Source organism: Triturus cristatus, chromosome 4_2 (genome assembly GCF_964204655.1).
Source record: "Triturus cristatus chromosome 4_2, aTriCri1.1, whole genome shotgun sequence".
Classification (NCBI taxonomy): Eukaryota; Metazoa; Chordata; class Amphibia; order Caudata; family Salamandridae; genus Triturus; species Triturus cristatus.
Genome location: NC_140586.1, coordinates 736,845,599 through 736,870,036, shown reverse-complemented (window position 1 = coordinate 736,870,036; position 24,438 = coordinate 736,845,599). Strand labels below are relative to the sequence as shown.

General features: G+C 45.8%; 1 protein-coding gene across 12 annotated transcripts in view; it reads left to right on the top strand.

The window, feature by feature from the left end:
- OSBPL9 (oxysterol binding protein like 9) overlaps positions 1-24,438 on the top strand; it is a 1,355,357-nt gene that overhangs the window by 924,182 nt on the left and 406,737 nt on the right. For all 12 annotated transcript variants that reach the window (XM_085602637.1, XM_085602632.1, XM_085602635.1 and 9 more), the window contains one exon: positions 10,263-10,422. In XM_085602637.1, coding sequence (XP_085458763.1) covers positions 10,263-10,422 — 160 coding nt within the window. The remainder of the gene's footprint in view (positions 1-10,262; positions 10,423-24,438) is intronic.

Here is a 24,438-nt window from a genome sequence, read left to right as displayed (position 1 = left end):
TTTAAAGAAACAAACAATGCTGCTATAGAACCGGGAGAGAGAGTGAGCTCATCATATCCATAGACGAAATGTACATTCCATAATACGTATATGACGTCAATAACAGTGAACATATCCGCAGTAATTATTAAATGAAAAGAGGGGGACGAGGGGGACCTGAAGGGGAGGGTGATGGGTGTTGAAGCAGGTGAGTCAATCAGTAGCATCATTGGTGTAAGTAGCATCCAAAGTCAGTACATATGTTCGGAGGGGTGCCATTATGTCCTTAGGCCTGGAAGTGGGAGGCTGGAGGGAGGCATATAGTTCACTGGTAATATCACAGTACTGCGTATCTTTCAGCCAATAATTAGTGGTGAGTGATGTATTACTGCCCCATAGAATGCGTCTTTTAGCTAAGAGAAGGTCCATGGCGGTGAATCTCCGAAGGCCGTAATCAAGGATTGAACATACCGAAGGAGTGCCATTAGGGGATCTGAATCTATGGTGTGTTCTAGGATGGTGGAGATCAAACCAAATATGACAGTCTAGTAGGTCTGAAAAATGTTGCAGTACCAGGTAAGATGCACAAAATCAGCATGGTCAAGGCTTTGATGAGAGCACGTAGGTGGAGGGGTTTCATAGCAGGGTAGGGCCTTGGGGGGGGTAGTGTAAGCCTCTATGTAGGTATTTATAATGCAGGAGTTTGTGTCTGCTATTTGGGGATGCTAACTTAGTTTGTGCACAACAGTAGGCCTATGTTTCATCAGGGGTGGAATAACCTAGGTCGTGCTCCCATGCCGCGCAAGATGGAAGAGTACTGGCTGGCTTAAGTGCAAGGCAGGAGTGATAGAGACGCGACACTAATCTGATGCTGTCAACTGAGGATATCACCAAGGTGAGAGGAGGAAACTCATCTGGTTCTTCAGGTAAGTGGTGATCTTCCCGTGCAAAGTGCTATGGAACCGCAGGCTGATGAACTTATCAATGGAGAATGGGCTCCCTCCAGACTCAAAGTGGTGCATAGGTCGACCCTGCCATTTGTAGAGAGATCTCCCATGGTATGTAGTTGAAGGAAAGAGAGCACGGGCTGCACCAATGTTTCCTGAGTCAAGGGGAGCCATGGGTTGTTGTTGATGGGAATGAGAGGAGAATATAAGTGGGTATCGCCGAAACGTTTGCGAAGTTTGGACCAGGCCCGGCTGGTCGTAGAGATAGTGTGAATGTCTGAGGGTTCATGGAGTAAGCAGCAGGCAGGACTGGAGCTAAGGCCTATGGACAGTGGGAGACGGATGCAGCGATTTATCTGTGTAATTAGTTTGTCAATTGCAGGGCCATAGTTGAAGCCAATCACCTTATCCCTCTGCCTATTTAGCAGAATCCCAGGGTTTTTAGGGGCGGTTGGTGGAGGAGCAGATGGGATATTCCAGCGCACAAGGAACGGTGACGTCAACTACCGGAAAGATGTAATTCTTGCTCCAGTTGTAGGAGAGACCAGATAAGGCCCCGTAGCATATGACGTCCTGAATAATGGGTGGTAGATGTGTGGGGGGATCACGCACAAAGAGAAGAATATCATCTGCGTAGACAGATGCCAGGAGGGGTCCCTTGCAGAAGCTGAGACCTCTGTTTAAATGTTGCTCCTGCAAATGGCGAATCAGGGGACCAAGGGCGATAATAAATTGCAAAAAGAGGGAGCATCCCTGACAAGTGCATCTGGTGATAGGGAAAGCATTGTTTAGCAGGTCATTGATGCGCAACTGAACTATGGGATAGGCATAATAAGCCAGCTGAAATTATGTGGCAGACCTAATTTTTGAAGAATAGCTTTCAGGAAGGGCCATTCTAGGGAATCTAAATGCTTTTTCAGCGTCCAGAAGGGCCACTGCAGCAGGGACGGTGGAGAAATTAGATTCAGGACTGAGAATATGTGCAGTAGCTAATAGTGTTGGAATGGTGTGGGTCAAATCCTATCTGTAATGGGGAGAGAATTTGTTCCAGGAGTAGCGATAGGTGTGTCACCACGACTTTAGCCAGAATTGTGCTGTCCTAATTGGTAGTTGAGACGAAATAGACAAGCAAGGGTACGACCTAGTCTCTTGCCCTCACCGTAGCGACGGGCCTGCTTGTATTTGCCTAGTAAGACCACTTCACGATCAGCGAGTTCCTGAACTCCTGCAGTAGAACCGAATGTCTATGCGACAGTGGGCCATGCGCTGTGCCGTCTCCATAGGAGTCGAGGGTGGGGAGCTCTTGCTCTACCATAGCCAGTTCATCCTCGATGCATCGAATGACCCCTGCATGTTTGGATATGCAAATACCCCTGATGTAAACTTTAGAGGCCTCCCAAAGTGTTGCGAGTTTGGACACCGAGTCGGAGTTCAATTCGAAGTATTCATCAATCAAATCTAATAGTTCCGACCTGAATACAGTGTCAAATAGTGCATTCTCCAGAAAGCGCCGTGATCATGTTGCGGGGACAGAGCGTGAGATAATTAATGTGATACAGACTGGGGCATGGTCGGAGAGTGTGCGGCGAAGGTGGGCACCTCTGAAAGCAAGGCAGTGCGGGATAGGAACCAGTAGTCCATGCGGGACCAGGTGTCGTACGGAGCACAAGGGGAAGTCCAGATTGCGAGGGTGGTGGGCGCGCAATTGGTCGATAAGCTCATGGGTGTCCAGAATATCCTGCAGGGTTCGGTGCAAGTGGGGTTTAGTGATGGTGGCGGGGGGACTGTGGAATCAATTGGGGGCGGAGAGTGATGTTGAAGTCGCCCCCTAATAGGACATGGTCCAAGGGAAAGCGTTCTAGCAGGCAGGAGAGCGTGTGATAGAATTCAGGTGAATCTATATTGGGTGCAAATGTGTTAAGGAGAAGGATTGTCTTGCCAGCCAGTGAGCTTATTCCTAATAAATCTCTGCTATCCGTGTCCGCTATATGAATGGGAGAAATTTGTGAATTAGGATGCAAAACCCCTAGAGTAATCGCTATAATAGGAAATGAATCGGTTCGTTCCCCAAGCAGATGCAAACCTGCAATTCTCACTGGGTGATAAATGCATCTCCTGGAGAAAGGCCAGTATGACGTTGTCTGTTACGAGAAGAAACCACTTGTTTCCCTAACCTGGGGTTATTTTGCTCACAAATGTTCCACGATAGAGACTTAAGCGTTAATCCAGAGGTGCCACAAGGATAACCAGGAGTGTATGGAAATAGCATACCGCGACAAAAGGACGCCTAATCTGCCAAGCACATGGATGCGGTGTAGCAATAGCAGCAGCAGAACTAAAAGAACACAAACATCCAAGAAAACCCTTCCCCCTCCGACACCAGAGTCTTCAAGGACTGGCGCAAACATAAAAATAACATAACATCAAACAGTCAGTGTACACCCGAGGGAGGTTGCTACTTCCTGCCCGCCACTTACAGAAGTGGGCCACTTCAGTGGGATTGCTGAAAATATGCTGACATCCATTAGCTTTGATGCGTAGATGTGATGGGTAGAGCATGCTGTACTTCAGGCCCTGCTTGTAAAGGGTGTACTTGACGTCAGTGTATTTACACCTGACCTCCTGTACAGCCAGTTTAAAATCAGGGAAGAGATAAGGTGGAGCCCTGATATTCAAGAGGGCTGCACTTGCGGGGCCCGGCAGAGCGCCGTGACACGGTTCTGATAATTAAGGAGTCCGCTATAATCAGATGAAGAGGAGTGGTGCCAACTGAAGGGCGGGGGCCTAAAGGATCAGTGGGCTTGTTCCACCACAAATGTGTCTGTAAAGGCCTAGTGACCAGAGAGTTTGACTAGCAGCTTCTCAACAAAAAGAACAAACCTAGCCTAGATCCTCAAGCAGCAGGCAATGAAGATCCTACAAATCAGGGGACTGGCGCAACCAACAGCGATCACAATGATGCCCTTGCCCAGGTTACATCAAACACTAAAGCCGAATGTCCTACAAGTGACCCAAGAGAAGCAGGCTTAAATCACCCCAGGGGATCCCAATTAGACCAACAAATGCTACAACAAATGAGACAGCAAGTGCGCAAGCACAGCATACAGACCTGAACAGACATCTGGCACCAGCTACAACCAGCATATCCACAAATAACACAGCCCCAACTCTGCTAGCAACAAACCACATGAGCCGGGGGTGAACGATCCAAAATCCAGCACTAGCCCCTTACCATTGCCAGATAACCTACAGGGACAAGAGCAGGGAGAAGAAGACATAGAAGGCCCCAATTGGCGATCAGAAGGCATCAGACCACACTGGCCAACAACTCCCATGTAACATCTGCTCATGCAGACCATGACGACAGGGTACAGAAGCAGCAAATATTCAACCGGCTCCAAGGTGGTGAAGCTCATCAATGGGGATCCTCGTTCGGACAGCAGTCGGAGCCCTGCACCCTACTCCTTATACCAGAGTTCGAATCAAAAGGGAATTGTGACATCATTATTCAGAGGCAATATTTTCTAGTTACTCACAACAATTCCAGCCCCAAAGAGACATAAAAACAACCAACTTGTTCTCAGTAGGGTTCATCAGGAACGACTCACACTTATGAACAGAAATCACCAAATCCACATGGAGGTATCCCTTCCTCGCCAATCTAGTGCTAAACAAAAGTGAAACATGAAAAGCATGGGAGAGAAGTATTTCATCTTACCATAAAGTAGACTACCCCCTTCTACTGCTCGGAAACATAAAGAATAAAAACAGCAGCGGTAGAGGAATCACTCATTCAGTCCTAAGGGGAGCACAGGGCATGTCAAGGGAGCAGGGACACACCAACTGCTCCAGCCACCCCAGGCAGCTACCATGACTATTACCTGAATATTCACATAATCAGTGGATCTACAGAACTATTAACGGCCCCATGCAATGACCAAATGTACAACAGGATGGGAGGGTTAAGCCATCCAAGTCAACACTTCGCTTCTGCTCACGGAATATTTGCGGTCTTAGAAGCAAGGCAACTGACCCAGAGTTTTTATCATATATAAGATCATATGACATAGTGCTGCTACAGGAAACAAGGATCACCGAACCTCATCAACTACAGTGGTTTTTATGCTTTTACACACTGGCAATCAAAAAAAGACAATGTGGGCATCTGTCAGGCTTGCTGGCAACCTATGTGTGAATAACAAGCATACCCACCGCAAAGGAAATTCCTCCTTCATCATCATCGATCAAGACCTACTTTCAAAATGAGGAAGTGATCATTTTTAATAGCTATGTAAACCCAAAACAAACAAAAACCAAGACACTAGGCACCTGATGGACCATCTTTTGAAAGCCGTAAGTGAACAGGATACCCCAAACCTCATTCTCACAGGGGATCTCAATCTACATCTTCTGGGATCTTCGTCTGCAGAAGAGTTACTGGCTAAATCGTCGGCTTGGAACATTTCCGAACAAAAGAAAAGCTTGCGCGCGCGGCAGAGCAAGTAAGACATACAAGTGCATTTTGCAAGACCTAGAGATTATCAACTTTTAGGTACTAAATGGCAGATTACTCGACTACTCCCCTCCAGCAGCTTCATACTATAGTGAGTCCGCATGCTCCACATTAGATTATACTATGGTCTCCCTTCCATTTTTCCACAGCGGGGTATCTTTCTCCCTCGGTGACTACGGGGGCAGCAACCATTGGCTGCAAGAGGTACTCGTTCAGGCCATTGCAGCACCACTTGAACTCGTACCAGGAGGATCCTGCTCCAAACACACAATCAATTTCAAAATAAGGAGGAGTGATACCACACATTTCTGAGGAGACCTGGACTCACTTCCTGAAATTCCACTTCCATTAACAATTAAGAAACACCTGGGAGAGTGCAACAAAAGGCCCAATCTCAACCGCAAGCCATCAGAGCAACGACTCTCTGGACACCATCACACTAGGTTTCATATACACATAAAAGATCAAAACCTCCAATAAAACCCAACCAATCATCTTTCCTCAGTTTTAAATCGACTCCAGCTATTTTCCATGATAAAAAATGTAAATTAGTATTGGTATCACCTTGCGGAACTTGCCCCAAATTTACATTAACAGATGCATCAGAGATACCAGCAGAGAACAAGGCCACTTCTTCAGATACATTTTCCTCCTCACAAGGTCACTTCTTCAGATACATCTTCCTCCTCACAATTCATTTCACATTTGGTTGTTACTTTAAAAATCTTAACCCACCACCCACCCCCTCCACTTTGTCTACCTTGCAGGGCAAATCCTGCAGTCAGTCAATGTCAGTTAGGCCAGAAAGTGCTTCAAAGCTGTTTGACTAGTTATTCAGCTGTAAGTGCGTAGGGTTGAAGTGTTTAGGCTGAATTTGGTCTGGCCTCTGTAGAGAACTGGGTCACGTATGGGGAGGATGAAAAAAACCCAGAGGATGTGCCTTATGGGACCATTCTCGCCCATCACTTCTTTAAGGCGTGTTAACACAAAAAGCACACACCTAGGTTCCTTGAAATTCAAGTCCACACAATCTCCTTCCACAGATTTCGGTGTACAGCCTAACCAGCTAACCTGCTGTGCCATAACGATATTGATTATCTTCACCTGACATCTTATTTTGCTGATACCCAATGGGCTGATTTATTTATAAGACTTTGACAGTCTTCATGATAGCCCAACGGCACTGGGGAAACTCCTGTTAGTATCAAAGTTTAGGGGGTGGTACATTTAGTAGGGCTTGCGCCCCTTCCCCACGAGTAGGTGCGTATGTTGTACAATTGACATGTTCCTTTCTGTAATTATTCTGCAAACCCTGATCAGATCGATTAGCCTTAGTGATGCTAACCCTGGGTCCCACTTTTTGATTTGACCTTGCTGGGAATGTCTCCCAGGAGTCCCTTTCAGTTGGCAAAGAAGACTTATTAAAGCAAACCTCTTTCAAATTTGGGGTATATATTATTGTTGGGAGAGTACCCGTTTCTTCCTTTTTATCAGTGCAAGTGGCCTTATCCCTCATTGTGGTATGTTTTGTTTACCCATTTGAATCCCTCACCACAAGACTGAGCTGTTCTTCAATACATCCCAACCGTTCTAAAATAGGGTTCATGGCTTCTGATATCAGTTGGCTAACTCTGTTGAAGAAAGAAGAATCCACTTTCACCAATGATGCCTCCCTACCCACTCCACCTCTTGTCCTAGTAACATTCCCCTTTAAAGATTCTTGCAGATACCTTTTCAACGCAGGTCACTGCCACTTTAATTTGGGCTAAACTCTGCCCTTTTCCTTTTACCCCTGAAGCTTGTGGGCATATAGTCTCCTCCTTGGTCAAAATATTTTTGTTTATTTATTTGTGCTAGCAATTACAGAAACATTAGGGCTATCTATATTGTTCACCATTGGAGACAGTGGTACCAAACTCCAGGGCTCGGTGTCACTGATGATAATATCTGCAGAATCCTGAGGAGATAATGATTGACTAGGAACTACTGATAGTCTTCATTCCGTAAGTTCAATTTCCTTACTGATTACCCCCACAGCTTTTTGCAAGAAACCATCCAATGTAGAATTAGTGGGAATTGGGGCCAGTGTAGTTTTCCGTCTACCCATGGCTTCAATATCAGTAAGCTGGTACTTGGAGACAATGGTAACAAGACACAGCATTGCCGCAGGAAAACTTATCTAGTCCATGCCAATATAATAAATAGGTTCCATAATAATTACCTCTGTTGGGAGCTTCAGGTTACAGCAGGCTATATACAAATTCTCAGTGGGGGGGACCAAGAGAGCAGGCCCAGCCCAGCCTCGTCTGGCCGCAGACAGGCCCGCTCTTGGCCCGGGCACGTCCCGCACAGCCGGTGCCCGGACTGGCAAATATGCTCCTCCAGGCTCAGGGCAGCAAAGTAGGCATCGGCTATCCTGCAACAGACTCTGGGGCTTGAAGTCCCGCCCCCTTCTGTGTCCTGGTGAAACTGCTATGGGCGTCCTGCGCAGTTGGAGCCCGGATCGGCAAATAAGCGCCTCCAGGTGCAGGGCAGCAACGTAGGTGGAGGCTGTGCCGCAACAGTCTCTGGGGCTTGTGGTCCTGACCCCTCCTGTGTCCTGGTGAAACTGTTATGGGCGTCCCATGCAACGGGAGCCCAGACTGTTAAATATGCGCCCCCATGCGCAGGGCAGCAACGAAGATGGCAACAGACTCTGGGGATTGTGGTCCTGTACCCTCCTGTGTCCTGGTGAAACTGCTGCACCCCTCCCACCATACCAGGATGCAGACAGACCAACTTGTTTAGCCATAATCAAACACCAGATCTCCAAGAACAGGTGAGAGGGAGCTCCAGGACTAAATGGAATTCCACTAGCCCTTTTTAAACAAGGCACAGATTTATTGGCAGATATGTTAGACCCGGTCTTCTGTGAAATCAGGCAGATGGGTCAACTTCCAGCTTTGTGGAAGGACTCCGACATTTCGCCAATCCATAAATCAGGCGATTAAACCTCCCCGAAAAACAACAGCCTCTTTGCCCTGCTTGACATCGAGGCAAAATACTTTGCTGGCACCTTATTAGCTGATCTTCAAGACTGGGCCGCAGAACACAAAGTTATTCCATTTAACCAGCGTTCTGTAAAACTGATGGCACAATAACCAAAATCCTAACCATGCCACTCCTTATGGACATGGCCAAGTCAACTAAACAAGCACTGCAGTTCTGCTTCATAGACTTCAGGGCAGCATTTGACAACATATATCGAGCATGGCGGTGGAAGAAACTGGCAAGCTGGCAAATCCCAAACACTCTCTTATACATGCTAACACACCACCACACAGGAACCTGGGTGCAGGTAAAACTGGGTGATGGCACACACCTTTCTAGACGCATTCCTACCACCAAAGGGCTTAAACAAAGTTGAGTGCTTGCCCCAACCCTGGCAGATTTGACGCAAACCTTAAACTTATGCAGTACACATGCTCCAAGAATGGGTGGTAAGGCCTTATCCAGCATCCTATATGCGGATGACGTGGTTCTGATTAGCCACACTCAAGTAGGCGTGCAACACCTACTGAATGCACTAGAGGGTTACGCCACAGACAACTTTTTAGAAGTAAATCTCTAAAAAACGAAAACTATGTCTATAAAAAGGACCTTGAAAAGATCTTATGTCTGGCATCTGGGGAACGTAGAAATTCAGAACACATCAAATTACAAATACCCAGGACTAACCATTGATAATGGCGGGCCGTTCGCTAGTCAGCTCGAAACAATCAGAAAAGAAAGACCTGGTCTTAGCAACATCTTTGAAGCAGCTAAAACCTAAGCTGACAGACCCCATACTCTCCCCTGAAGTCCAGGTCGCACAAGCCAAAATCTTGCCCCCATCTCATACGGTAGAGAAGCCCTGAGAGGAAGAGACTATAAACCTCTGGACAGCACTATTATCAGAGTCTGTAAGATCTTGTTCAATATACCAACCTATGCCTCTGCGACTCAGATCAGATTGGGGGGGGGGAAAAAACACTATGCCTCGGCGACTCAGATCAGATTGAAATTCTGGCTCACTAAACAACACTTTGCAAGGCAGGGGGCATATATACACTGTTGGCACAAAATCAGGAATGCCCCTGCGAATACTTTAAACCACCTACTCTTGCAAGAACTACAGCATTGAACAACATCACCGGACAGAAACTTCTTAAAAAACAGTCTTGCAACCACAGGCCTTTTGCAACTCTGGGACAGTCTACAACCATCTACGCACTATTTAAAAAAGTAGTGTGAAGGACCATTAGAAGCCTCTCTCTAATAGAAGATACAGCCACCTTTGCAAAAAGGAGCCATGCACGGATGACCATCAATGGCTACGAAACACTCAGCCTTCAAATATACTTTGGCCTGGGATATTCGAGGATCACGAAAGAATAATTCCTTAACCATCGGCTGGGAAACGGAACTAGATTAAGATGGCTGTGTAGTCCCCTCAAATTTTAAATCTTTTTACTATGCACTTATTAGTCTCTTTTATAAACTTTTAGCATACTGAATGATTTTATAGATTTGAGCTTTATTTAAATGTATTTTATAAATCGTTTTAATTAACCATATACAATAAAAGTTACTTACTATAACACCAATCAAATAAAAAATATGCAAATCTATTTCTATAACACATCCACAGAATTCACTAACATACATTGGTCTGTGATTTGTTGAAGTTTCTGTTTCAGTGGTATGTTTGTTAAATGTCTTGCAGTCACATATTAACAAATAGCTCATTTTTATGTTAAAAAGCCTATGTCTACTTTTAGAAAACATGCACTTTTTGTTTATAGGAAGTGGACAGTCTGCACCAAGTAGCAGTTTAACAACACCAAGCCATGTGAATCTGTCTCCAAACACAGTCCCAGACTTTTCTTACTCGAGCAGCGAAGATGAGTTTTACGATGCAGATGAATTCTATCAAAGTAATACTTCTCCAAAGCGTTGCATAGAGTAAGTAGTGGAAACTGTACAGTTTTGTTGCTCGTACATGTTATGTTTGTTTGAATTAATATTCATTATTTAATTATGCAGTTTTGCCTTGCCGGCGGGGTATTAAAGTGCTTTACATGAGAACATGGGTAGGTCATATTTGTGTTGCAACAAGAGAAAAAAGTACTAGTATTTAAAGTTGTTAAGCCAACAGCCTGGGGAGAGAAAGCCCAAAAAAGGAGGACCAAGCCGAAAGGTTAGTCTTTATCAGCTAAAAAAAACCTTTTTAATAGACTTTGCACTAATCTCAGTTTTAAGTTCCATCAGGTCTTCCAATACTACTTTCAAAGGAATGTACGCTCAGTATGGGGATGGAAGATTAAGAGTCCTTTTGACTGAACTATCATGCATATTTTGCTGTATGCTTTACATTAATAAATGCCCCATTACATTTTAGAGGTCAAAAAACAAAAGTAGCTGATATTTTTTGAAGCCAAAGATTTTTTTAATCTAAAACCACATAATTATTGCATCATACATAAATTTAGATTTTGTTTAGCTGTTAACTAAAACAACAATTAACCAAAATGCTTTATTCTTTAATAAAAAAAAGACTTTCCGAATCATTTCTTTAAATATTTTTGAATTTTAAGATATAAACTGAAGATCTGTTTACAGTTCATAAATACCATGATGGGATTAAATGTGTACCCCCAGATATGGTAACACACTTTCAATTCAGTTCAAGCATTGCAACATTTTAACAACTGGGAAAGGTCTTCCAAAACATTTGAAAACATACCACTAATCTGGCATGAGGTCCATAAACCTTGCAATAGTGGATTTCTTTGCAGGCAATAGCTAGAGACATGCAGTGTGCTTTAGATGTGTATTGAATGAGTCATTCAACCATAAGCTAGCAAAGTATGTACTTGGCTGTGGAATAGAAACCGGTCTCAAACTGCTCCAATGCATTGTATGTTATGAAACATTTTTCCCCTTCTTCCTGACAACTGATCAGACCTGTATTACAAGCTTTACCGGAATGCTCTTTACCAGAATGTATCTCTAAATTAGCCAGACAGCGCCACCTTGTGGCAGACTGTCACAAGCGACGGTGTTAACAATTAAGTGCCAGTACCAAGCACAGGCAAGCAGCGACTCAAATTAAGCACCGCTCTATAGTCTTATATGTTCTTTGAACCTACAATTGTCTCAGAGAGTCAACATTTCTTTATTCGTAAAGCTCTCAAAATTGAGCCATTTTTCTGCAGACAGAAGACTTGAGGAACTTTCAAGAGATTTGCGGTTTGTAGTTGTCAATAATCCAGCGTCTTTCTCTCATACCAGGCCTGGTACTGAAATTGACTCTGAGAGAAACAACCTCTTTCTGATAGAGACTTCAAACTACAGATACCTCACCTTAGAATATTCTCCAGTAGTCAGACTGGATCCAGATATTTGAGAATACCTCTGCGCACCAGTCGGTGGCGTCTGTTGGCCCCACATCGGCATTGCCCATGTTGAAAGTCACATCGTGATACCTACATAAGCACCAACCTGCCCTGCTGACCCTGTTCACAGTTCCTTTCTTTCCACGCCAACTAGGTGAATCCGTAGAGCTACCTCATCAATTTTTGTAACCAACATTTTCGACGTATTGTCAGCTATTTTTGAGCAATTGCTCCCAGTGTGCTATGGACATGTCCCCTAATAAACCTACAGGGTTTAAGCCTTGTTTGGAATGTCACAGACATATGTCTATGTCTGACCCCCACTTGGTCTTTCTTTGGTGTCTGGGGTCAGAGCACAACCCCAAGGCCTGTGTCGAGGTTGATCTTGTGGCTGCTGCCTGAGCTGTTGTCGCAGATGATCTTCTTCCTCTCCCAAGACTTATTTCTCTAACTTTGGTAAGTCAAAGAAGCACAAGAAAGACATTGAAGCTTTCTAAGGCTTCCCCAGTCAAACTTTGTGCTTCGATGCGCTGCTCCCGCACTTCACCTGTGGAGCTGGCATCAGGACCCATTCCACGCGGCCCTTAGTTCCCTTGAGCGACACCCGCCCAGTTGAAAGAATTCCATGATGCACTGCACCTTACCTTCGTGCCACTGACTCCCTTTGGTGCAGCTTTGGGCCACACAGGGCTGTGAGGTGCCCTGGGTAGGTTACTGCTGGCGGGTTTGCCCTCAATGCCAGCCGGGGCCTCTGAATTGATGTCACCATGGATGACTATACCTACCACGGCCCTCTCCCTCCGGTGCTGACCAAGACACCTAGAGTCTGCTGGATGAAAAACCCATACCGATCTCCAACTCAAAAGTCTGTCCCGCCTCGACCCTGCTCAACGTCTGCCCCGGCACGGTTCAGGCTCCAACAACCCCCTGAAATTGCCACCCTTAGACATGCACTTAATCCTTGCAGAAGAAGATGAGGAAGAGAGGTACGGTCCCTTTGATGAGGACCCTGGCCAACACAACTGGTATGAGCAGCTGGATTACTCTAGTGGCCTAGACACCACCCCACACTCTGGCATGCTTTCCTCTTTTCTGTTTCAGAGGAGGGTGAATTTTTTGACACCATGATGTGCAGGGCAGCAAAGGTCATTGAGCCAACTGCCAGCCATCATGGTCAAAACTAATGTCTTGACAGAGGTGCTTCACCCATGGGCGAGCTCAGCTGAGACCTTCACTAACATTCTTCTTGGGGGCCTGGGCTAAAACTTGGAGAAGTGCACCTGTGTATCATATGATTGCTCGTCGTCACTGCCCTTCCTCAGGAGACCCAGCCTTACTCTTCCATCTCTTTCCTTGAGAGCTTGGAATTACATCCTGCAGTGATCAACCCTAATGCATTTCCTTCCACCCCACCAGATAGGTAATCAAAGAGGCTGGATACCTTTTCTCTACATCCAGCTTGGCCTTGCGGTCGGTGAACACTGCATGCCTCTTGGGATGATATTTCAATGCTCTGTGGGACTTGGTTGCCCAACTGCTCCCCATGCTTCCTGAATAGGCAGCACCATCTTCAACAAAGCCCTGGTTTACAGCAGGGATACAACAAAGTTCGCTATTGGGTGTGGGCTGAACACCACAGACTCCCCTGGGCAGTTCCATGGCCTCTACGGTGGCACTCTGCTACCACACCTGGTTGCGGTCCACTGGGTTTGCAGTAGAAGTTCAAGCAGCTCTTATTGACATGCCATTCGATAGTGCCTACTTGTTTGGTAACAAAGCAGATATGGCACTGGAGTGGTTTCGGGAAAGCTGAGCACTGTCCGGTCCCTGGGGTCTCTCTGGCTTCCAGATCAAAGCAGCAGTCCTTTTGCCCCTTCCTTGGCCGTGGTCAGGCATCTATTGGCATCTGCAATATCAGCCTTACCCCACAGCCCAGCTGGCTGCCCAGCCTATCTGATCAAGACTTCTAGCAGCAGATTCCTAACTTAAAATTATCTCCAGTCTTCTGACTGGATCTGGAAATTTTTCGGGAGCAGTAGCCCTGTGTGGCAGTGGGTAGCGTTGTTCAGCTTTGTGTAGCTTCCACAGCTGAAGCGACATGCATGGTTGCTTGGTGCCTCTATAGTCACCACCCAAGCGTGCTGATGTCAGCTGATGCCCAGCCAGCACAGATCCAGAGAGAGCTACCCTCAGTCACTTTTTGACAGACCCTTTTCCGACCTTTTACGCGGTCTTTTGAGAATCTTTCTCCTGGTGTGGGAGTAATGTCCAATAGAAAAGCTGGCTTCAAGCCCTGTGGAGCCAGTCACCAACAGATGTCGGTGACCGACCCACTTCTTGTTTGTCACTGGTGCCCGAGTGCAACCACAATGTAAAAATCTGCATCAACTGCCCCACCTTGTACCCCAAGGCCTTGAGAGGATGATCCCTCAAGCTCCTTGCCGCTCCATGTGCAACACCAAGACAGTCTCAATCCTGGTCAAGAGGAAGGTCCCAGAATTTTTTGCAGAGCCATGGAGCTTTATCGCAATCATAGTTGTCCGGGTGTTCAGGTAAGTCCCACAAAAAGAAAAAGCCGGAAGTCATAGAGGTCTTCGACTGCACCCCCTCCATCGAAGACGTTCAACGAAATGAGGGAGCATCATCATTTAAGACCTGGCTCCTCGGTTAAGCCTACACTTGGGCTGGCTCTGCGCCTTCCCGAGTTTCCGTTGCAGAAGCGACCACAGGCCCACCTCTACAGTTGACACGCACAGTTACCCATGGGCCAGGGAGGGTGGGGGTTCAAGGGCCAGTAAGCCAAGGGGCTAGCCAGGGGAGGACACTGTTACGCCGCAGCCCTTGCAGCGGCGGGTAGCCAAGCTGCGCAGGACGACCACACCCTGCGTTGCCCTAACACGCCCCTGGTGTCTACCCCCGCTCCCCCGCACTGTGCACGCAGGTCTGTGGTAGCACAGCCAAGCACGCCACTAGTGGGGGCCAACTCAACAGCTGGGGAAGGCCTAACTGCAAACCTCAGCCCTGAGAAGGCTCCTCCCGCACTGCAATCAGCAGCCCCAAGTATCACTTATGCGGCCGTAGTCGTCCGCTCTCAGCTGGTGCTGCAGGAACCCCAGCCCGAAGCCTGTACTGGAATGTGCGCACTCTGCCTTCAATCTTCTTGCAGGCTCAGGCCGCTCCAGCAGCTACCGCACCCCAGTGCGTTATCCACTGTCGCCAGACCTATTGGGGCCCGGTGTCCGCCATGACTGCCACAGCGGTTATAGACGCTGCCCGCACTCGACCTGTTCCTCCCTCAGCAGGACGCGACAGGACGCGACTCAACCAAGCGTCGATCGCTCCTTTCACCTACACGGGCACCCGTTTCTGCAACACTGGTTTGCGCGCCTCGCTGCCAGGCCACACGGGCGTCGCAACATTGTGCCGTTGTTTGCCGCAGACTATGGTATCCGGGAGGCAACTGCAGTGCTGTCTCGTCCAGGGGGTGCTTTGCGGACGCCCGCGTTTAGCGCGCTGTCTCAGCCTTGCCACCGCAACGTGGCCTCGTCACACCCCGCAATGTCCTCACACAAGGGTAGTCACCGCTCCCAGCCGTCAAATTGCACCGGAGATGTATGTCTGTGTCCCTCGCAGGTTGCAGAATGTATTTCTTGGTGCTAGGAGTTACGATCGCTCCATGTAAATTAGGAAAGTGAAGGATATTAAGCCCGGCCAGCAGAGCCCCTTCAGCAGGCAGCCATCTTGCTTCACAGCCAAGCCCCCCATAGTAGTCAAGCATCTTGAATAACATTCTTAATCGTGTCTTAACCCTTGCTCTTATTCACTGAAGCATTCTTGGAGCCAATACTGCCCAGGAGAAACTTTGCAGCTCAGTGAAAGATCACACAATGCCATAGACGTGTACCCTGTGACACAAAATATTTGTCTTCACATTTATCACTGAAGGGTTTGGTGGTACAACCCTGATCCAGCAGGTTCAAGCCTAGTATGTACCCACAACATGAATACCAGCAACTCCAGTCTCCCCAATTAGACCTCGCTGGCTCTTCCTCACTCCATCACTATCTTCCGGTGGTATAGAGAGGGGCTCATATACCCCCAGTTTGAAGAAGGTCCAGATCACTACATGGGTTATGCCTGCCTATAATTGTCTTCCCACCTGACTGCCCTCCTACTTTGGGGAAGTGCTACCGACACACCTCTCTTTTGGTGGTGGAGGTTTTTAAAGTTGTGCCCCTGGAGTAGCGGGATATGGGACTTTACCCCCTTTATTTGTTGGTCCAGACAATGAACAGTGGTCCTTGACTCCACTTGGTATTAGGCCCATTAAGTTACTTCATGTAGCAGGACAAGTTCATAATGGGGTTGCTGAGCGAGGTTCGACTGGCCTTCAATTTGGGAGATTTGATTGGAGTACCATGATCTCTAGGACAGCTTTTTGAATCTACTGATCCTCCCTGTCCTGCTTCAATTCACTGTGAGGTTCCAATAATACCAGTTTGCAGTACTACCATTTGGTGTTATGACTGTTCTGTGAGTGTTCACTAAAGTTCTTGCCGTGATGGTGACCTCACTCAGAAGATAGAGTGCATATATGTTCGTACCTGGATGACAATGTGCTGATGCTGTGCTAGTCATAGACCATCTTCAGCTCATCATGACCTTTCTCATGACTTGGGCTTTTCCATCCACAACCAGAAGTTCACCTAATCCCCAAAGCAGAAGTTGTTTTATAAATGAGGTGCTGGGCATGAAATTAGTCAAATGTTTTTTGCATAAAACTTCAATTCTGGTCCAAAAGCTCCTTGCCTACTGTACCTACTAACCTCGTACATCTTATTGGTTCCACAAGCAAGATGGCATTTGATAGCACTTCACTTTTACCTGAGGTGCCAGTGGCTTCAGTATCATGATAGCCTCTCACCTCGGGCACAGGTTTTTTAACCTGATTTCTTAAGGTTCCTATATTTGTTGGCTGGTGCTAGGTTAAGGTCTGAATCTTGCATACCCGATGTTTTGCACTTTGGGCTATTTTTTGCACAGCACGCTTTTGCAGTCACTTCTGTGAAGGGATTTCTGGCTGCCATGTCAGTTGTTATGTCTCCCTGATAAATCTTCTTTATTTCGGTAACCCCAAGTGGTGCAGTTTGTAAAAGATCTGTGCTATTGGTGTCTTCCCTTGTCCCTTTTATTATTCCACTGTGGGATTCTAATTTGGAGGTAACTGTCTTTATTTCTTTTCCTTTCAAACTAGTGCAGAGTTCACAAAGGCTGTTTTCATAGTGGTACTAACTTTGGCTGGCAAATTAGAGGCCTTTTCCTTCTGCTACGTTTCCCTCTTTTATATCCCAACAATGTTACTTCGCACATGTCCTTCCTTCATGCTAAAGGTCCTGTCTGCCTTCCACAGATGCAGTCCATCACTCTTCATTCCTCCTTTCTTCTTTCTCAACCTGCCAAGGAAGAAGAGATGTTAAATAAGCTGGACCTCAGGCCCTCAGTCGCATAAAGCATTGCTTGCACATGACAAAGATGACAATGAGCCATTTCTGGCCTTTGCATGAGCCTGATGAGGCCAAGTGTTCTATAAATGTATGATTTGTGTATAAATGTCTGCTTTACTATAGCTAGAAATATGTTCTTGCTGGCATTTGTGCTCGATCCATCGGGGCCTCAGCAGCTTCTCCTGTTTTTACTTGGTCTGTCCCATGGCTGGTAATTAATGAGCAAAAACATGTTCTTCTTTGCATACTGTTGTAAAACATTACTGTTTAATAGCTCAGGCATGCAGTGTTCGTTCCTTTGCCCCGGCGGTGTGACATGCCTACTTTGGGTTAACTGTCACTACTTTGCTTTCAGACCCATTGACAAGAGAAAAGGAAGTATCAGAAGAAAAAGATACTTACCTTTGTTAGCAATATTTATGGTGGTTGGTACATCTTCCTCACTTCCGTCCCTCCTCCCCTGTTGAGTTACAATGGTTAGTGATAATAAGACCCCGGTATATGTGTGTTGGTCATCTGCTATGATTGTAATTGTCATGGTTGCTCGGTCTTTGTTCTTCTCTGCACCCCTCAGTCTTAGACATAATATAAGGAACGGATGTCAGGATGTAATTTTGCCACACATTGCATATTATTGTCACATCTGAGGTGCAAAAAGCTGCCACTGGAGTCAAGTAGATCCACCTGCTGGAGAACTTGAGGTGGGGAAAAAATGTTTTCCAGGTCCAGTCGATATTCAAAAGGTGAGAAGATACAGTATCCATTCAAAATATTATTACCAAAGGTAAGTGATTTTATATGTTAGTTATAATTTTTAGACATTTTGTATTTGATGTCAGGGCATAGGCAGAAATCTGAGTCTGTGATTGTTTCCAAAGGTCTTCGCTGTATAGGAATGTCCAGTTCATCTCTGCTTGAAAGACCCAATATAGGCATTACTTGACTCTTTCTGCTACTTGTTTTTGACAAAGCTAATAAAAAGTGTTTAAAATAAAAGTAAGCTAGTTGGGTACTTCTCTCCACAAGACTCAGATAAGGGACAAATAGGTCAATAAACGTTTAGTTTTTCATAATGCAAATTTTAACCAAATGTTTCACTCACTGGTGCTTTTTTAGATTTATCAATTTATTTTATGAAACCTTACTGTGAACGATTTGATTTTCTCTTCTTTCAGAAGTAACCAGTTCTGCGACCTCATTCATATTCCTAATTGTCTTTTCCAAAGGGGAATGACAACATGAGTACAATCTGCATCCGATGTATTTTGACCAAAAGCTCCTGTGAGGGTTTTAATAGGCATTGAAAAGGGTGGGTGGACCCCTTAGGGACTCCACAGGCCTTTATCACATGGGGGTTAGTGGATTCGGTTAGAGCAGCAGATTACCACTCTTAACCTAATTTACCAGGAAATTAGCAAAGCACACTGCATTTGCACCAGTTCCCCCATAGTACTCAGCTTTTCTGGTAATATGCCATCTCCTGTATTGTCGATGGCAATATATAGGTCCAGTGCCATAGATTGCTGGTTTTTCTTGATCTGCCTCTTCTAATCCACTCCCTATGATCCAGTAAATCCATGCCAGGATATCATCTTGGCCTAAAACTTGGATTGTAAGAAACCTAATAGTGTTTGCAATTAGTTACGATTAGTCCTTTGGCACAACACAATCGTTTGCATCACCTTCGCTAAGGAAGGGAGATCTTTAAATTAGTGGATAAATAGCAGTAACAGCATTGATCAAATGTGGCTTCAGTGGTCCTACTTTGTTTTAAACCTCTGGATACCTTGCCTTCTGTAAAAGAAACCTTCATGATTGTAATGACTGAAAGTGAATGTGCTAACTACTCAAGTATTGGAGCCTTCATAGATTCACCTGCTTAAATCATTCCCTGCCGTCATAATGGGAGTCCCCGTTAAATTAAATAGTAGTAGTAGTGATAAAGGAAGACTGATCGGAATAGACTAGAACAGGCCTAGGCCTCAGAGTTTATTAACCTATCATAGTCATTATTAAAAAAAGAGACCAAAGTTTTCCTTTAGCCAATCAGCATCAATCACCATCTAGAACACCCCTGAGAGAAACTCAGAACCTCAGATTTTCAACCGCATGTTGTGCTAGGAAGTCTCCTCTGAGCTCTGCTCTGTTTTCTCCAAACTTAAAGAATATTTTGTGGACTTCAAATCACAGGAAAGTGACTTTATTTGTTATATTTTCTCAAAGCAGATATATTTCAGTTTTTTTATAGTTGTTTTGTACCACACATCTGGCTGAACCATGTCAAAAAAGGCTAAGAAAGCTCTCTTCAGAGACTATGCCACTTGTCTGAAAAAGAGACTGTATGTGTAAGACCCTCACAAAGAGTGCATGTATTGCTTATACTCTTCTCATAAGGCATCTGACTGAAAGATATGTCGCACCTTCTCGAATAAGACTCTGAGACCGTGAGGGAAGGTTTCTTACTTGGCTCCAAAAAATGAAGACCAGGTCTAATCCTGTGTCAGACTCCGAAATCGAGCAGTCTACATCATCAAAGATTTCCCTCAGAAGAGAATGGGTTTCTTCGCACTCTTATCAAGGAACCCCACTCACAATGTGCCAAAAAGTCCTCTCAGGATGTCTCCTTAGGGCACAGTAAAGAGTCTCTCAAGAAAGCTCAACCTTATAAATCTTTATCTGAGCCAAACACTCTACCTTCAGACCTTAAATTGACTTTTAAAATGCCTTCTTCAGAACCATCTACAAGTTCTCTGCCACTGAAGAGGGCTTTGCCATCGACAACAAGGGGATGTTCCTCAGGGACGTCGACATCATTCTCTACAGCCTTGTCAGCGACGACATTCGCCGTCGTCTGTCCCGGCCCCGTTTTCCTCAACCATCCCTCTGGCATCATCAAAGATAATCTCCTCTCTGTCACTAAAGTTAGAACTGCCGACAGAGTAGTTGCTGTCAACGAGATCATCATCATCAACGAAGAGAGTACAGCCACCAATGAAGACACCGTCGGAGATGAAGACACTGTCAGCGACGAGGTCATCAACGAGGTCACCGTCTACGGTATCAGCGCCGACAGATTCGTTGTCGACAAGGAAGAAAATGCCACCGGAGGACATCATATTGCTGAGCCCATCACGGTCAATGTTGACGCAGCCATCGACGCCGACTATCTCGTCGACAAAGACTCCTTCATCAGGACTAAGGGATAAATCTCCATTGCCAAGTTTACTATGCACAGCCTGGGCCAGGCCGGCAGTACTATCATCAAGAGATGGTGACAGCACCCTCTGCTTTAATTTCAGATCTTCAGTCAATGCTGGAAGATTACCGCCACCGTTTCCCACCTGCGGTTCCATTGCTGTCTCTCCGCCTATAGTGGGGTCACCGGTGCAAAGATCCTCTCCTACCAGACAGTCACTCCAAAACACTTCGCAGTCTGTGCCTCTCCAGGAAACAGTTTCTTCAAATGAAGAACGTGAAAAAGGAGAACTTTGCGACACGGGCGCAGAATTGGATAATTATTCTATCTCTCTGCCTGCTTCACCTACACCTCCTCCGGTAGACTCTCTACCAGAGCATATAGGAGGGTTTCATAAACTTTTAGAGCAAGCAACAAAAAGATTCGCCTTACCTCTTCCTTCGAAGCAATCCAACTGTTTCCTTTGCGATTTTAAAGAACCATATTGCAAATCCGTTAGAGACAAAACGATTAAGGATTACATCTGGGAAGAAGGGATGCGGATTATGAAGACTCCAGCTTCCATACCGGCTATGCTTCCACGCCTCGACAAAATATATAAAGCTACAGACAATGCACCAGCTTGCCTTACGGGACATGCGAAACCAGACTCAGTGGTTATACAGGCAGCTCAACGCCGCTCAAAGCACCTGGTAGTACCCCTTTTGCCTCCTCCAGAAAGACGGCAGGCGTCTAGGTTCAATTGGGAAAAAGTTTTCAGCAATGTCAGCGTTGACAGTGAGAGCAGCAAATTCTCTGGCGAATTTAGGGTGCTAAGATTGCCAGATGTGGTCCAACATTGCTTCCTACATGAATCAACTCCCAGAGGATGCTAAAGAAGAGGTGAAGAGGATATTACATGAAGGAGAGAGGGCATCCAATGAAATAGATTCCGCCATGGATGTTGCCATCACTGGTTTCAGACAGCTGGCAGGAGCGGCGGTTCTCAGAAGGCAGGGCTGACTTAAAGCCACCTCATTCTGCTCTGAGGTTCAAAATAAAATCCTAGACCTCCCATATGACTGAGAGGATCTTTTTGGGAGGCAAGTGGAAGTAGCCCTCAAGTCAATAAAAGAGGACATGGATACCCCCAAGTCTTTCGAGTCTATCCAATTTTGGAAACCTCTTTTTCGTGGTTCTCGTGTGAAGGGACAACAATCATATAGGGGAGGCTATCAGCAATATCAATACCCTTCTTAATCATCAAGTCACCAGCCTTACCGTTCCCACTTCCAGCAAAAACAGCCTCCGCAGACATCCTATGTTAGACCTAACAGAGAAAAGGCAGCATGACCAGGCAAGGACGGAGGCCGTAGACAATATCTAACAGGCTCTGACTTCAAATTCCTCCCCACATTCTCCTCGTTTCTTCCCATCAAAAACTTTCAGCCGCACTGGAAAAATTTCAGACAAGTGGTTGCTACGTCTGATACACCTACAACCCTGCCACAGCCTTTTCATTAAAAACGCCTCACAGCTCTTCAACTAGAGGTCAAGATAATGCTCACCAAAGGGGCGATAGAAAAGGTCCGGCTGTCATAAGGGCAAGGGTTTCTACTCCTGTTTCTTCTTAATCAGAAAGAAGCTAAGGCAGTGGCGACCAATTCTCAAACTCAGAAGCCTCAAACTTTACCTGAAGAATCAATCCTTTTGGATGATTTCTCTGCAAGAGGTTCTGAGTCTTCTAAACCAATCAGATTACATGACCTCATTGGACCTCCAAGATGCGTATTTCCACATCCCTATTCATCCAAAGTGCAGGAAATATCTGAGGTTTTTGGTTGCCCAGATGGCATTTTCAGTTCAAGGTGCTTCTGTTTGGCATCAAGTCAGCACACAGGATTTTCACAAAATGCTGTGCACCAGTTGCAGCATTCCTCAGGCAAAGCCAGCATCAGGTCTTCCCGTATTTGGACGACTGGCTGATAAAGGCATCTCCGAGTCAGCAGCACGAGCTTCGACACAAGCTTGCACAGATCTTTTCCTTCGACTGGGTCTCACTCTCAATCTGGAAAAGTCCATGCAGACCCCATCGCAAAAGATTGTATTTGTAGGATCAGAGCTAGACACGGGGTGCTCAAAAGCATATCCTGTGGAAGAGTAACAGCGATGACTTTTCAGGCTGGCGGCATCCATAAAAAGAAAAAAGTTTCTTTCAGTCTGACTATACATGTCACTCTTAAGAATGATGTCTTCATGCATATCTCTGATCCCATTTTGTCGCCTCAAAATGCCACCTATCCAAGAGGAGCTGGATAAACAGTAGGCACAGTCCAAAGATTCGTTCAATGATGTGGTCAAGGTATCCCCACGAATGCTAAAGGCCTTGGAGTGGTGGTTAGACAAAAATCATCTGTTGGTAGGGCTATCTCTTAAGCACACGCCATCACCCTTTTGTAATCACCATATATGCATCCCTGAAGGGCTGGGGAGCTTACCTCCAAGAACTGCAGGTGAGTTGCAAGTGGCATCGGACTCAGTCAATCTCACACAAATGTCCTGGAATTGAAAGCAGTCCATTTAGCCCTTCAAGCTTTTCTACCCAGAATACAAGGTTCATCGGTGCTTGTCCGAACAGACAATACTACAACGATGCATTACATAAACAAACAGGGCGGCACACAATCTCATCTACTATCAAGAACGGCGCAGAAGCTATGGGAATGTGCTATAACTCACAAAATCTGCATCCGAGCAGATTCACTCAGCAGGCTCACAACATCGTGCCACAAGTGGGAACTACACCAGCAGACTCTACAGGACATCTTCAGCCGCTGTGCCACCCCAGAGTTAGATCTATTCGCAACTCTCCGGAACCGCAAATGCCGGTACTATGCAAGGTGGTTTCCCCAACTGTGGTCATGGGGGAATGCGTTTCCGATTTGCATGATCCCGCATCCTTGCCTACACCTTTTGCCCACTCCTCTTCTCCCAAGAGTCATCAGGAAGATGAAGAACGAGCCTTGCAAGCTGATTCTCATTGCTTCAGCATGGCCACGGCAACACTGGTACACTGAACTGCTTCTCCTCTCCCAGGTCCCGCACATCCGTCTACCAGTGTTCTCCAACCTACTCACGATGAACCAGGGAGAGATCCTCCATCCAGATCACTGACACCTTCACTTATCGGCATGGCTCCTGAGTTCAATGAGTTCCAGGATTTAGATATTCCTGACGACTGTCGCGCTATCTTGGCAAGAGCAAGAGTGGATAGTACCAACAAAACGTATTGTTTCAATTGGAAGCGTTTCTGTACCTGGTGTTGTCAAGCAGTAATACATCCGTTTTCCTCATCTCCAGAACATCTCTTGCCATACTTCCTACAATTGGCGCAGTCAGTTTTGGCACGCAGTTCTATAAAAGTCCGATTCACAGGGCAGAGATGAAAATCCTATTGTGGAAGGTAGCGTTGCTTCTTGCATTAACGTTCACCAGGAGAGTAAGTGAAATACAAGCTTTTGTCACAGAAGAACCATTTTGACAATTCAAGGCGGATGGTCTTCTCCGCTGCACAAATCCAAAATTTGTACCAAAAGTTCCTTCGGACTTCCATCTGAATGAGCCGGTGATATTAAAGACTTTCTTCCCAAACCCATCAACTGCTGCGTAAAGAACCCTCATTCGCTAGACATCAGGCGTTGCTTTAAGTTCTATCTACAAAAAACAAAACCCTTTCGCAAGTCTTCTCAATTATTTCTAGCATAAAGCGCTCCAAGGAAAGGTTTCCCGCTTTATAATAAGAGTATATCTAGATAGATATCCAGTGCTATACTATGTTGCAAAAGTATAACAAGACAATGCTACAGCAAATCTTTAAAAAAATAAATATCAGGCCACCTGTTTG